Here is a 14,814-nt window from a genome sequence, read left to right on the forward strand (position 1 = left end):
GTTAAAAGCTGCATGTGTTATGGTCTTTGCCGAGCAGTTATTAAGTCACTATAGCAAGAGAACTTTCCTCTGCTTTTTGAAAATGTTACCAATGAAGTTACTTCTAAAAATCTATGGGCCTTTCTACTTTTATAAATATTTTCATTTAAATGATTTATGTCATGGCCTGTGGTCCTGTGAAATGGATGTAAAACATACTGCCCTTATTTTATTTTACTTATTTTTTTTTTTTGGCTGCACCCACAGCCTGTGGAAGTTCCTGGGCCAGGGATCAAATATGAGCTGCAGCTGCGACCTGTACCACAGCTGCAGCACCACCAGATCCTTAACCCACTGCACTGGGCTGGGGATCAAACACATGCCTGTGCAGCAACCTGAGCTGCTGCAGTTGAATCCTTAGCCCACTGTACCACAGCAGGAACTCCCTGCCCTTATTTTATAAATGGAGAAAGGAAAGCATAAAATCACATGGCTCACCCATTATCACACCAAATGAATGATGGAAACCCAGTTCCTTTCAGGACATTGCTATTTCCTCTCTGCCATTGCTTAAAACCCACAGATCTTTAGCAGTCATCCCATATCACAGCGTATACTTCTGGTTTTGATGCATAGCTAATTCAGGAAATGGATAATTCTGTTATTTAAAATTTGATTTTTTTTTTCTATGCTAATTTTTCTCACTCTCTTCTACTCTTAGCCCCCGTTCACTGGGGAGAATAGAAAGAAAACAATTGACAAAATCCTCAAATGTAAGCTCAATTTGCCTCCCTACCTCACACAAGAAGCCAGAGATCTGCTTAAAAAGGTAGGGTTCTAAAATAGGCACTCAAACCATAAGCCTACTAGGATTTAAATAGATAGAACTGAATATTTGTTTGTTTTTGTTTGTTTGTTTTTAAGGACCACACCTGCAGCATATGGAGCTTCCCAGGCTAGGGGTCTAATCAGAGCTGTAGCTGTTGGCCTACACCACAGCCACAGCAATGCCTGATCCAAGCCTCGTCTTCGACCTACACCATAGCTCATGGCAACACCAGATCCTTAACTCACTGAGCGAGGCCAGGGATCGAACCCATGTCATCATGGATGCTAGTCAGATTTGTTTCTGCTGAGCCACAATGGGAACACCCTCAATATATATTTTGGATACAGAATCATACACAGATGTTGACAAAGCCTGTAGTTTTTGCAGGCACAGTACAAATTTGTTTGATAAATATTTTTTCTTTTTATTCCTAAACAATATTTAGTAGTAATTAGTAAATTATATATTCTCAAAGCAAAATACACTATAAAGAAAAAATAATCAATTTGACTGAGTAAAGTTCATCAGTGTTTTTTTTCTCCCTTCCCTAAAGCTGCTGAAAAGAAATGCTGCTTCTCGTCTTGGAGCTGGTCCTGGGGACGCTGGAGAAGTTCAAGTAGGGGTTGGCACGCTTGGTGGTTTGAGGGGAAGATCATGCTAATTTTATGTATTTGTGAAGGTTATATGTAGTTGCTTCTAAGGATAGCTTATTTTGTGATTGGTAACTTCAGACAGGCTGTTAATTTGTCAGTCCAGTGAAGTCTGTTCCTCTTAACCTTTCTTCCTGCTGTTTTGTTTTGTTTTTCCCTAGGTTCATCCATTCTTTAGACATATTAACTGGGAAGAACTGCTCGCTCGGAAGGTGGAGCCCCCTTTTAAACCTCTGTTGGTATGTCTACGTGAAAGCATATAATTTGAGGAACCTGGTGCTTTTTCAAAAAAGGAAAATCTCAGTGCAATTAGAAACGTATTTATTAAGTTCAAAAAATTTTTGGCCTGTCTTCTCTTCTCTTCAGAATCTTTATTCTGTGTTGTCTTTTCAAGAACTGCCAGCAGCAATTACTGGCTATATTAACTTTTTTTTCTTTTTTTTTTGTCTTTTGTCTTTTTAGGGCCGCACCCGCAGCATATGGAGGTTCCCACGTTAGGGGTCTAATCGGAGCTACAGCTGCTGGCCTACCCCACAGCCACAGCCACGCAAGATCCAAGCCATGTCTGTGACCTACACCACAGCTCACAGCAGTGCTGGATCCTTAACCCACTGAGCAAGGCCAGGGATCGAACCCACAACCTCATGGTTCCTAGTCAGATTCATTAACCACTGAGCCACAATGGGAACTCCAACTTTTTTTTTTTTTTAATGGCTGTACCCATGGCATGTGGAATTTCCTGGGCCAGGGATCAAACCCATACTACAGAAGTGACCTAAACCACTTTTAGCAGTGACAGCACTGGATCCTTAACCCACTGAGCCAACAGGGAACTCTGATACTATTTTTAAGTTGGTTGCCTAAGATGGTTAAATATTTCAAGGAGCTGGGACTTTTGTGTTTTTATGCTTTGTTTTGTTTAACCCAGCCCTGTTTTGCTTTTCTCTAACAAAGTATCAAACTAGGTGGCTTATTATGTCATGGTTTTGCAGGCTAGAAGTCTGCAACCAAGGTGTTGGCAAGGGTAGTTCTTTCTGAAGACGACGAGAGATCCTGTTTCATGCCTTGGTGGTTTGCTGGCAGTCTTTGGCATTTTTTGGCTCGTAGGCATCTCAGCCCATCTCTGCCTTTTTTGTAAGGACACCAGTCATACTGGATTAGGATCCCCACCCTCTAATCCACATTTTCCCTTTTTTGTAAGGACACCAGTCATACTGGATTAGGATCCACACCCTCTAATCCAGTATGACTCATTTTAACTACATCTGTATCATCCTTCATTCCAAATAAGCTCACATTCTGCAGTTAACTGGGTTTAGAACTTCATCATAGGAATGTTGGAGGGACACAATTCAAACCATAACAATGTGTTTATGAGTAAATGAATTAGTGTATTAGTTCTTGTCTTTCTCCTATTTCAGAATTTGAGAAAATATGGTTTCTTTTTATATTTCATGATGATAGGAGAGAAGGAGTAGGATAATGATGGTGATTACTGGTCATGAGCATAAGGTGACCTGCTTTAAAATTTCAACATATATGGAGTTCCCATCGTGGCTCAGTGGTTATCGAATCTGACTAGGAACCACGAGGTGAGGGTTCGATCCCTGGCCTTGCGCAGTGGGTTAAGGATCCGGTGTTGCAGTGAGCTGTGGTGTAGGTCACAGACGTGGCTAGGGTCCCGCGCTGCTGTGGCTCTGGCATAGGCCGGTGGCTGCAGCTCCGATTAGACCCCTAGCCTGGGAACCTCCATATGCCACGGGAGCGGCCCTCAAAAGGCAAAAAGACCAAAAAAAAAAAAAAAATTCAACATATATAACTGTAAGGATAATCCTCACGTACCAACTTCCCAGCTTCAAGAATTAAGCTGTCTTGGGAGTTCCCGTCATGGCTCAGTGGTAACGAAACTGACTGGTATCCATGGGGATGCAGCTTCGATCTCTGGCCTTGCTCAGTGGGTTAAGGATCCAGTGTTGCTGTGAGCTGTGGTGTAGGCTGGCAGCTGCTGCTCCGATTCGACCCCTAGCCTGGGAACTTGCATATGCCACAGGTACAGCCCTAAAAGACAAAAAAAAAAAAAAAAAAACTAAGGTCATCTTGTTTAAACATAAACATAACATAACCACCAATGCTCTTATTACAACTAAAAAGCTTTCCCCAGTTGTTTCTTTTTTTCCTTTTGGTTTGTTTCAATAGGGATTCAATTAAGACCTATGTACTATATACTACATAGTATGCCTCTTAGATCTCACCATCTGTAGATAGCCTCTCTCAATTCCTCCTTTGAGGACTTACTGAAGACACTGGACCATTTGTCCTGTAGGGTTCCTCACATTTTGATTTTGCTGTTTTTATTTAACTCCATGGTGTCCTCAACCATGTTCATCTGTTCCTTGTATTTTTGAAAACTGTTAGTTTAGCTCTAGTTGCTTCATCTGATTCAGATTAAGCTTTTGGTGCTATTTTGATCAGGAGACGTATTGTGTACTTGTATTTCTTTTAATGATGATAGTGGTCTTTGTTCTTTTCTTATATGAGTTTCTTCTATCAGTTTGTAACTTCTCAGCCAATGTTGATGTGGCAATATCAGAGGGATGCTACTGGTACTTAGGGGGTAGAGGCCAGAGATGCTGCTAAACAACTTGTAATGCACAGGACAGCCCCCTCTAACAAGAACCATCAGGCCTACAATGTCAGTAGTGATCAGGTTCAGAATCTACAGTCCTAGGTCCAAGATTTCATTAAGAGTTTGGAAAATTGTCTTATTCCAGTACTCTTATTAATTCTTCATTCATTAGGTGGATTTTTTCTGTAAAACAATACTCTTTTTTTTTTCTTTTTTCTTTTCTTTTTTTTTTTTTGTCTTTATGCTATTTCTTTGGGCCGCTCCTGCGGCATATGGAGGTTCCCAGGTTAGGGGTCTAATCGGAGCTGTGGCCACTGGCCTACACCAGAGCCACAGCAACACGGGATCCGAGCTGCGTCTGCAACCTACACCACAGCTCACGGCAACGCCGGATCGTCAACCCACTGAGCAAGGGCAGGGACCGAACCCGCAACCTCATGGTTCCTAGTCGGATTCGTTAACCACTGCGCCACGACGGGAACTCCCTTTTTTTTTTTTTTGAACTGTGCCTGCAGCATGCAGTAGTTCGCAGGCCGGGGACTGAACTTGCGCTACATTAACCAGAGCCACAGCAGTGACAACACGGGATCCTTAACCTGCTGAGCCTTCATGGAACTCCTTTTTTTTTTTTTTTTTAGTATAATTATAAACTAATGCTTTTTTTTTTTTTTTTTTGTCTTTTCAGGGCCATGCCTGCAGCATATGGAGATTCCCAGGCTAAGAGTCTAATCGGAACTGTTGCCGCTAGCCTGTGCCAGAGCCACAGCAACACCAGATCCGAGCTGTGTCTGCGACCTACATCACAGCTCAGGGCAACGCCGGATCCTTAACCCACTGAGAAAGGCCAGGAATCGAACCCGCAACCTCATGGTTCCTAATTGAATTGTTTCCACTGTGCCATGACGGGAACTCCAGCTAATGCTTTTAACATACTTGTATTCCAATTTATTGCAACTGTTTTTATTGATCATCGATTTTTCCCATCTTTGGACACTGAGGGCTTCATATTGGTTCCTGAGTTCTTTTGACACAACCACATAGTCTGATGTACCAGAGAGAAGAAATTAAAGAAACAGATCTGGTGGTTAAATTTAGGTGATAATATTCCTTCACAAGAAAGTATACTTATGCAAAATAGAATATTATTTTTGCTCCTTGAGAAATACAAAGAATGAAATAAGCTATGGGAAGGAACTAGAACATCTTATAAATGTGCTTTGTGTTTAAAGACTGCTTCATTAGTTTTTCAGGTTTGTTACAAATTTGCCAAATAAGCAAATTATCTCTATAATGAGATTTAACCAGTGGGCTAGGCACACTGAAGCTTCATGAGAGAGTAAGATTGATATTTAGATTTTTTGGCCACACCTGTACAGCTGTGGCAACGCTGGATCTTTAACCCACTGTACCACAAGGGAACTTCAGATATTCAGATTTTTAATAGGAGTAATAACTGTACTAAAATATTTTTTATTTTTTTAAGTTTAATTTTTATTTTATATTGTGTTGTTGACTTACAATGTTGTGTTTCAGGAGTACAGCAAAGTGATTGAGTTAGACATATACATATATCCTTTTTCATATTTTTTTCCCATGTAGGTTATCACAGAATATTGAGTAGAATTTCTTGTGCTGTAAAATCTATTTATATAGATTTTTTTTTAATCTTTTTAGGGCCACACCCACAGGATATGGAGATTCCCAGGCTAGGGGTCTAATCAGAGCTGTTGCCCGCCAGCCTACGCCAGAGCCACAGCAACTCGGGATCCGAGCCGTGTCTGTGACCTACACCACAGCTCACGGCAACACCAGATCGTTAACCCACTGAGCAAGGCCAGGGAGTGAACGTGCAACCTCATGGTTCCTAGTCAGATTCGTTTCCACTGCGCTGCAATAGGAACTACTATTTTAATATATGTTTAAAATTTGAGAATGTAGTTTGACCTTTGATACTTTTCACCTGTATTTTATTTATTCTTCCGTCTGTGCCTGCTAAGGCTATTTGGATTTTTCATTAGTCAAACCCTGTGAAAAGAGCTCTATCTAGGGCCTCCTTTAATGCATGTAATGCATTTGATTGATATGTGTAATGTAGCCTGTTCATCATTTTCTTATCATCTTGTTTTTTATAAAGCAATCTGAAGAGGATGTGAGTCAATTTGATTCAAAGTTTACACGTCAAACACCTGTTGACAGCCCAGATGACTCAACTCTCAGTGAAAGTGCCAACCAGGTCTTTCTGGTAAGTAAAAGAATTTCCATTTAGCCATGGGAAATTTAAGTATGAGGTTGGGCACTTTTTTTTTTGTCTTGTCATTTCTTGGGCCACTCCCGCGGCATATGGAGGTTCCCAGGCTAGGGGTTCAGTCGGAGCTGTAGCCACCGGCCTACACCAGAGCCACAGCAACGGGCGATCCGAGCTGCGTCTGCAACCTACACCACAGCTCACGGCAACGCCGGATCCTTAACCCACTGAGCAAGGCTAGGGACTGAACCCGCAACCTCATGGTTCCTGGTTGGATTCGTTAACTACTGAGCCACGACAGGAAACTCCGGTTGGGCACTTTTAATAAGAAATACCATTATCAATAAGAAAATTTTCATTTTGCTTGCTTTGCAATTTGTGTAGATAAGTTGAGATGCTTTATTTTTTTTTTAGTTTTCCCCCTTCTGACTTACTAATAAGTTAGAAAATTGATTCTCATAATCCACCATTCCATTTTAATGATTAGAGCCAGATTATGAGTCCTTTTTTGAATTAGTCACTGAACTAATGTTTGGCTCAGCATCTTAACCAAAAGCCACACAGCCATAATAGTAGAGAAGAAGAGCTTATAGGAACTACTTTATTCCTGAAACAGCTGAAGAATTTTTGTCTGTAGGGGATTTTTAAACCTGTTCATTTGAATATTTGACATCAAAAGATAGCTGATATGGATGGTAAACAAATTAATCCTAACAAGGAAGTATCTATATTGCTATAATAACGTTGTCTCTTCAAGGGTAGAAAGCAAAGCTTTAAATTTTGATCAACTGAAATGATAGATTTGTATCTGATGACCATGATTACATATTATTTTGCCTATTGCTTATTTTATTAACTATATTCACATGAATACCTACCTGGTTTTGTATCATTTGTTTCATCATTCATCATTGTCCTCTGTCCTATTTCCAGAGAGAATAGAATATGGGCAAAGTATTTGGAACTTGTTGGGTTTTTTTCCCTATTTGTTTTAGAGTTTGGCTGGATTTGTCACTAACTTAATTCTCATACTTGTTTTTTTTTTTTTTTTTTTGGTAAATGCTGCTCACAGTATCACCCACAGTAGTGTCGTGTTATATCTTTTGCAGGTAGAGGGTAAGTTCTAAAGTTAGCAGGGAATGCAAAAGTTGCATATGGTCAGAATCACTCTTACCCACCATGGTACAGTATGTTTTTGAGTAAACAACATTGAATAGTAATACTTCTATAAATGTATGATTATATACTAATATAAGAATATACATGCAAAATATAATTTTATAGTATTTTAGTAACATAAGAGGGAGAGATGAATGCATGTTGTGAAATTTATGACTCCCTAATGCAGTTACTGTCTCCCCCTTAGCGAAATCTTTCAGGGAAGTAGGCATGATTCACTTTAATTCTGTCATTGTTTTCTTTTTTCCCGCATGGTGTGAAATTTTGTTTTCTACTGATACGGAATTTATGCCTTTGATGTAATATACAGACCTTTTCCTCAATTTGGCATTACAGAGTTTTAACTAGTTTGATAATTTTTTCCATTAAAAATGGCTAGAAACTTTTTTTTGTCTTTTTAGCATAATAGCTAGAAGAAGCTTTTTTTTTTTTTTTTTGTCTTTTTAGGGCCTCACCTTTGGCATATGGTAGTTCTCAGGCTAGGGGTCAAATTGGAACTGTAGCTGCCAACCTACACCACAGCCACAGCAACAGCAACTCGGGATCCAATCTCTGTCTTCAACCTGCACCACAGCTCATGGCAATGCCGGATCTTAACCCACTGAGTGAGGCCAGGAATCGAACCCAAGTCCTCATGGATGCCAGTCCGGTTTGTTAACCACTGAGCCACACCAGGAACTCCCTGTTGAGCTTTTCTTAATTACTTAAATTGGTTAACTAATGAACACAAGATCAGTTCATTTGCTAGGCTGTAACCAGAATTCTGTACACAGAGTGGATCTCATTTATTTATTTTTCTTTTTAGGACCATACCCATGGCATATGGAGGTTCCTGGGCTAGAGGTGGAATCAGAGCTGTAGCCGCCAGCCTATGCCACAGCCACAGCAGTGTAGGATCTGAGCCATGTCTGTGACCTACACCACAGCTTACCGCAACACCGGATCCTTAACCCACTGAGCAAGGCCAGGGATTGAACCCCCGTAACTTCATGGTTACCAGTTGAATTTGCTCCTGCTGCACCACAGTGAGAACTCCCCAAAGTGGATCTCTTTTAAAATTAATTTAAAATAGTTACATCCCACTTGTTTGGAGATTGTGGCTATAGCGACTTCAGTTCAATTAATATTTTAATTCCTATCATAATTAAAGGAGATTCAAAGATGATTAAGGCACAGTCTGGTCCTCTTGGTAGTTGCAGCTTTTAGTCCACTAGAGCATGTGGGGAAATAGGCTTGGTAGTCCACACGTAGCTGTGACAAAGCATATGCTCTACAGAATTATATCTCAGTCTTTTTTTTTCTTCCTTTTCCTGTAGTGTGTTTGTGGATTTGCCAGGCCAGTCTCTTTTTATCTTGCTCGGGTATAGCCTGGTTAACTCTGTCTGGACCAGGTTGCTTTTTTATAATGCTGGTAAATTTTCCTTTGTCTTTTTATTTTTATTTGTTTTTTGTCTTTTTAGGGCCACACCCATGGCATATGGAGGGAGGTTCCTAGGCTAGGAGTCAAATTGGAGCTGCAGCTGCTGGCCTATACCACAGCCACAGCAACTCAGGATCTGTGCTGTTTCTGCAACCTACACCATAGCTCACAGCAATACCAGAGCCTTATAACCCACTAAGCGAGGCCAGCGATCGAACCTGTGTCCTCATGGATACTTGTCAGGTTCATTACCACTGAACCACAATGGGAACTCTACATCTCACTATTAGGATGTTTTGAGTCTTTACTGTAACTCAGATGCCTACTTATAGGTAACTAGAATAATAAATAGAAGGGAAGATAGGTAGAGGATTTAAAAGGATCCTTCATCCTGTTAAAAGGATGAAGATTGTCAGCAAGATAAATGATAGCTGTAGCCTATAGCAAGATCCAAGAAAGAACTAAAGCTAACAAAACTGCATTATTGCCTCTTACAGTTGAGGGTTTTAGCAGTGCTGACCCTTATTTCATCAAGAAAATCCAAATCTGTCCAGTCATTGGTGTAAAAACAGAAAGAACACATATGTGCCAAGTTAGAGAATTCTATTTTTACTTTGACCTAATAATGGGAAACTGTTTTGGGGATGATAATCTTAGTTGCTTTTATGCATGTGGCTAGAAACACAGAATTTGCTTTGCATTGATCTTTGTATTTAACATCTTAATGTAGAGCCTACATTTCCTGTTTTGTTCTACTCCTTTTAGTAGAGTAAAATTTTGTTTGCTGGAATATAGGGCTCAGTAGAATTCTGCTTTCTTGAGGCCTATGCCTCAAAGAAACGGCTGGAAAGACTGAGTTCCCACTGTGGCTTCAGTGGGTTAAGAACTCAACTAGTAGCTATGGTGTAGCTCGCAGATACGGCTCACATCTGGTGTTGCTGTGGCTGTGGTGTACAGGCCAGCAGCTGCAGCTCTGATTAGACTCCTAGCCTGGGAATTTCCATATGCCATAGCTGTGGCCCTAAAAAGAAGAGGAAAAAAAAATAGCTCAGAAAAGAAATGGCTGGAAAGAAGTTAATGAGTCCAAAATGAGATTAAGGAGATGGGAGAGTATCCAGATGACTGATTGTAGGTGTCCATCATTGCATAGGCATGTCAAGGGACTGAACAACATTTTCTAGATGTATATGAGAAAATGCCATTCTGTAGTCCACTGTTACTGTCTTTCAGGGTTTTACATATGTGGCTCCATCTGTACTTGAAAGTGTGAAAGAGAAGTTTTCCTTTGAACCAAAAATCCGGTCACCTCGAAGATTTATTGGAAGCCCACGAACACCTGTCAGGTATTCAGACTTATCACCATTGTCTTTTTTTTTTTTTTAACCTAGAAGAGCACTGCTTATGAAATTTATGCCAAGTTACATAAATGAAAGATCTGTCATTCTCTTTGGTTGACCTATATCTATATCTTCTTATATAGCAAGTGACTAATCAATGGTAATATGTTATAGAGTTCATCCTCGTTCATGAGAGTAAGCTGCTACACTGGCAGGTGTCCTCTTTAATCATTCATTCAACATTTATTGTGTAACAAGGGTTGTGCTGCATGCTGGGGACACATGATTAAGATAGGAATTGTCCGCAGAGTTCCCATCGTGGCGCAGTGGTTAACGAATCCGACGAGGAACCATGAGGTTGCGGGTTCGATCCCTGGCCTTGCTGGGTTAAGGATCTGGTGTTGCCGTGAGTTGTGGTGTAGGTTGCAGATGCGGCTTGGATCCCTCGCTGTGGCTGTGATGTAGGCCAGTGGCTACAGCTCCAATTGGACCCCTAGCCTGGGAACCTCCATATGCCTTGGGAGCGGCCCTAGAAAAGGCAAAAAGACAAAAAAGATAGGAATTGTCCTTGTCCTGATGAAACTTATGATTTAGTGAGGGAGAGTCAAAATAAACAAGGAAATATAAAAATATGTAATTATAAGTAGTACCAAATACTATGTCCAAAAAAAAGTGTGGTAGTGAGAGCAAAAAATAACAAAGGGGCTCCTATTCATGAAGAAAGAGCAAGCTGTACAAAATAGAAGAAAAAGGTTACAGGTAGAAAAGGTGTTACAGGTAGAACCGCTCATGCAAATGCCCTAAGGGAAGAAAAATTTGGCCTTTTTCTTGGAAATGAAAGGGAGGTCAACATTTCAGAAATGTGTTGAGTGAGGAAGAGAATGGCAGAAGTGTGGAGAAATATTTTAAATGCAATGAGAAGCTGTTTTAAGTGAGGGAGTAAAATGATTTTTCTAAGAAAATAAATATCATCGATGGTTTTATGGGACAAGTGTAGAGGTCAAGAGACCAGTTAGGAATCTAGCAGCTAGTCTAGAGGAGCGATGGCTCAACTTTGGCCTTGTACAAACCCCCACTCGCTTTAAATGTAAGGGAAATGTTTCTTGTTGATACAGTGCTTGAGACGAATGATAGCTCTTCCTTGTCTTAAAGCCCAGTCAAATTTTCTGCTGGGGATTTCTGGGGAAGAGGTGCTTCAGCCAGCACGGCAAATCCTCAGACTCCTGTGGAATACCCAATGGAAACAAGTGGAATAGAGCAGATGGATGTGACGATGAGCGGGGAAGCTTCTGCACCACTTCCAATACGACAGCCGAACTCCGGGCCATACAAAAAACAAGCTTTTCCCATGATCTCCAAACGACCAGAGCACCTGCGTATGAATCTATGACAGAGCAATGCTTTTAATGAATTGAAGGCAAAAAAAGGTGGGAAGGGGATGTGTGAGCATCCTGCAAGGTGAAACAAGAAAACTCAAATTGACAGTCCGGAAGAGTCAGTGTCATTACATAGAACACTTTGGACAGAGGAAAAATAAACATGGATTTTAAAAAATCAATCAATGGTGCAAAAAAACTTAAGTGAAAATAGTATTGTGGAACTCTTAGGCACATCAATTAATTGATTCCTAGCGACATCTTCTCAACCTATCAAGGATTTTCATGTTGATGGCTGAAACTGACAGTATTAAGGGTAGGATGTTGCTTCTGAATCACTGTTGAGTTCTGATTGTGTCGAAGAAGCGTTATCCTTTCATTAGGCAAAGTATGAAATTGCCTGTAATACTTGCAACTAAGGACAAATTAGCATGCAAGCTTGGTCAAACCTTTTCCAGCAACATGGAATCAAAGATGAAAGAAACTTATCAATTGATGTTTTACGTGCAAACAACCTGAATCTTTTTTTTATATAAATATATATTTTTCAAATGGATTTTTGATTCAGCTCATTATGGAAAACATCCCAAACTTTAAAATGCGAAATTATTGGTTGGTTTGAAGAAAGCCAGACAACTTCTGTTTCTTCTCTTGGTGAAATAATAAAAATGCAAATGAATCATTGTTAACCACAGCTATGGCTCGTTTGAGGGATTGGGGTGGACTTGGGGTTTATTTTCAGTAGCCCAGCTGCAATACCTGTCTGTAATACTAGAAAAAAAATCTATTTAATCATTTCTACTTGCAGTACTGCTATGTGCTAAGCTTAACTGGAAGCCTTGGAATGGGCGTAAGTTGTATGTCCTACATTTCATCTTTATCCTGGGCCTGCATTGCACTGGAAAAATATCACCATCTTATACCAGTATTTGGTTCAAGACATCAAGTGTGTTCAGCCCATGGCTGAAGAAGGACAGAAGTCAGGATAAAATGCATACTGAGGGCAGCAGAGTGAGAGGAGAGAGGAGGGAGATCCAGGGGAAGAGGGTGTTGCTATGGTTCACTCTCTATGTCTAATCTCTTTACAGAAGATTGGTAAGGTTTTAAGTTTTACTTCTTTTTTACTGTTTTTGCTGTCTGCCTTCCTTACATTTTTCCCTCAGTGGTTTTAAAAGGAAAAAATATTTTTTTCTCCTATATTGGGGCTACATTTTTTGATTGTAAAAATATTTGATGGCCTTTTGATGAATGTCTTCCACAGTGAATAAGAAAACTTAGTGGCTTTATTTAGGAAACATGTTAACAAGATACTATGTTTTTGAAATTGTAACCAAGTCTACATAAATGATTTACAGGTACAAAGAATAAAAATAAAGGTAACTTTACCTTTCTTAAATACTTCCTGCCTTAAAGAGCATTTCCATGACTTTAGCTGGTGAAAGGGTTTAATATCTGCAGAGCTTTATAAAAATAGATTGCAGTGCATACTGGTATAATTGATGATCATGCAGTTGCAGTTGAGTCTTATCACCTCTTTTTGTTTGTCTTTTATAATGTCTTCAGTCTGAGTGTGCGAAGTCAATTTGTAATATTTTGCAACCCTACGATTTTTTAAAATTGATGCTGCTTGCTATGTTCTCCAAATCTTTTTGAGCCATAGGATCCAAGCCATAAAATTCTTTATCTATTTTGAATTCAGTCCGAAAAGAGAAAAGCTTTGCTTATTTAAATGGCAGTTCAAGTGAGATAAGATGAAATCTTATGACAGTAAGCAAAAATAGAACCATGAAAAATGATTGGAAATATATATTTTTCATTTGTGGCAATAAATGAAAGAATTGGTAACAGCCTCATCTTTGGATAGAAAGCCTTTTTTTTTTTTTTTTTTTAAATCACTCCCTCTTAGAGCCCCTCTTCCCTTATTGCAGCAGCCTACTGATAACTTCATAACTGTGGCTAGTAAAGTAGAAGCTACAATAATGATAAGGGCAGAAATTGTATTTAAAGTACAGGTCTTTTTTGTTCTGACAGTATAAGATGTCTGAAAAAAACAGAACCCAAAATGCTGTGGTGAAATGTAAAGGCTTCATTTCAGACTGTAGATGGCTTGTACTACTATAATAATTGTTTTCAAATGTGTTTACTAACTGTAGTGTCGACTGCCTGACCAAATTCCAGTGACATTTTACACCAAAATATTCCTTCTCAGTCCTATTTGCTAGCAACATTTGCACTGTGATTGGCTGGCTATAACCACCCCATGGTTAAACCATTTTCATAATTAGTACTGCCAGCAATAGTGACAAACACTGTAACTTTTCTGCATAAAAAGCATTAATTGTACACCTACCATCCACACAAATACAGTTTTTCAAACTTAACATGAGGTAAAATTAATTTCCTATACTGTGGCGAGTTTATTGAGAAATTGTGTTTCATAAATGGATTTCCCTACTATGACTGTGAAAACATATCAAGTGCCACTTTAGTGTCACAGACAGAAAGCACACACCTATGCAATATGGCTTACCCTATATTTATTTGTAAAAACCCAAGCATAGTTTAAAAGTATATGTCAATAATATTAGTCTTGAGTTTCTTAGAGAGTTGTTTATGATTTCTCCAGGTAAGTGTATAAAAGAGATTGTTTTTCTTTCATCACTTGATTATTTTCTTTAAAATCAGCTATTACAGGATATTTTTTTATTTTATACATGCTGTTTTTTTAATTAAAATACAATCACTGAGAACTGAAGTTTACTAATTTTGATTTTATACAGTTTGTAGCGTACAGAATAAACTGGGATTTATAAACCAGCTGTGATTAACAATGTAAAGTATTAATTATTGAACTTGAACCAGATTTTTAGGAAAATTGTTATTTCTTTTTCCCCTTTATGATCTTAACTAATTTGAATCCTTTAAGACGGATTTTTCCATACTATTTTTTGAGATAGTAGATAACTGGGGGGAAGAATGCATGTATGATACTCCATAAATTCAACGTTCTTTAAGAAATAAATTATAAACAAGCTCCATCTTCAGTAGTATTAATATACCAAGCCTTGGATTTTATATTTAATATAGGACTTAATTATTTTGGTTACTTATTCATATGGTTCCTAGCTTTTAAGGGCTAGCTCTAAGATTATTCTCGTGAGAAATGTTGAATT

At 39.1% G+C, this 14,814-nt stretch overlaps 1 protein-coding gene across 4 annotated transcripts in view; it reads left to right on the plus strand.

The window, feature by feature from the left end:
• RPS6KB1 (ribosomal protein S6 kinase B1) overlaps positions 1-12,330 on the plus strand; it is a 45,120-nt gene extending 32,790 nt beyond the window's left edge. For 3 of the 4 annotated variants that reach the window (XM_047756888.1, XM_047756890.1, XM_047756889.1), the window contains exons 10-15: positions 701-808; positions 1,362-1,424; positions 1,620-1,697; positions 6,219-6,326; positions 10,159-10,271; positions 11,418-12,330. In XM_047756888.1, the coding sequence (XP_047612844.1) occupies positions 701-808; positions 1,362-1,424; positions 1,620-1,697; positions 6,219-6,326; positions 10,159-10,271; positions 11,418-11,655 (708 nt within the window). In that variant the 3' untranslated portion in view covers positions 11,656-12,330. Of the gene's footprint in view, positions 1-700; positions 809-1,361; positions 1,425-1,619; positions 1,698-6,218; positions 6,327-10,158; positions 10,272-11,417 lie in introns of those variants that run through there. The other variant, XR_007131647.1, reaches the window with a different exon arrangement.
• The last annotated feature ends 2,484 nt before the right edge of the window (positions 12,331-14,814 follow it).

Source organism: Phacochoerus africanus, chromosome 14 (genome assembly GCF_016906955.1).
Source record: "Phacochoerus africanus isolate WHEZ1 chromosome 14, ROS_Pafr_v1, whole genome shotgun sequence".
NCBI classification, from domain to species: Eukaryota; Metazoa; Chordata; class Mammalia; order Artiodactyla; family Suidae; genus Phacochoerus; species Phacochoerus africanus.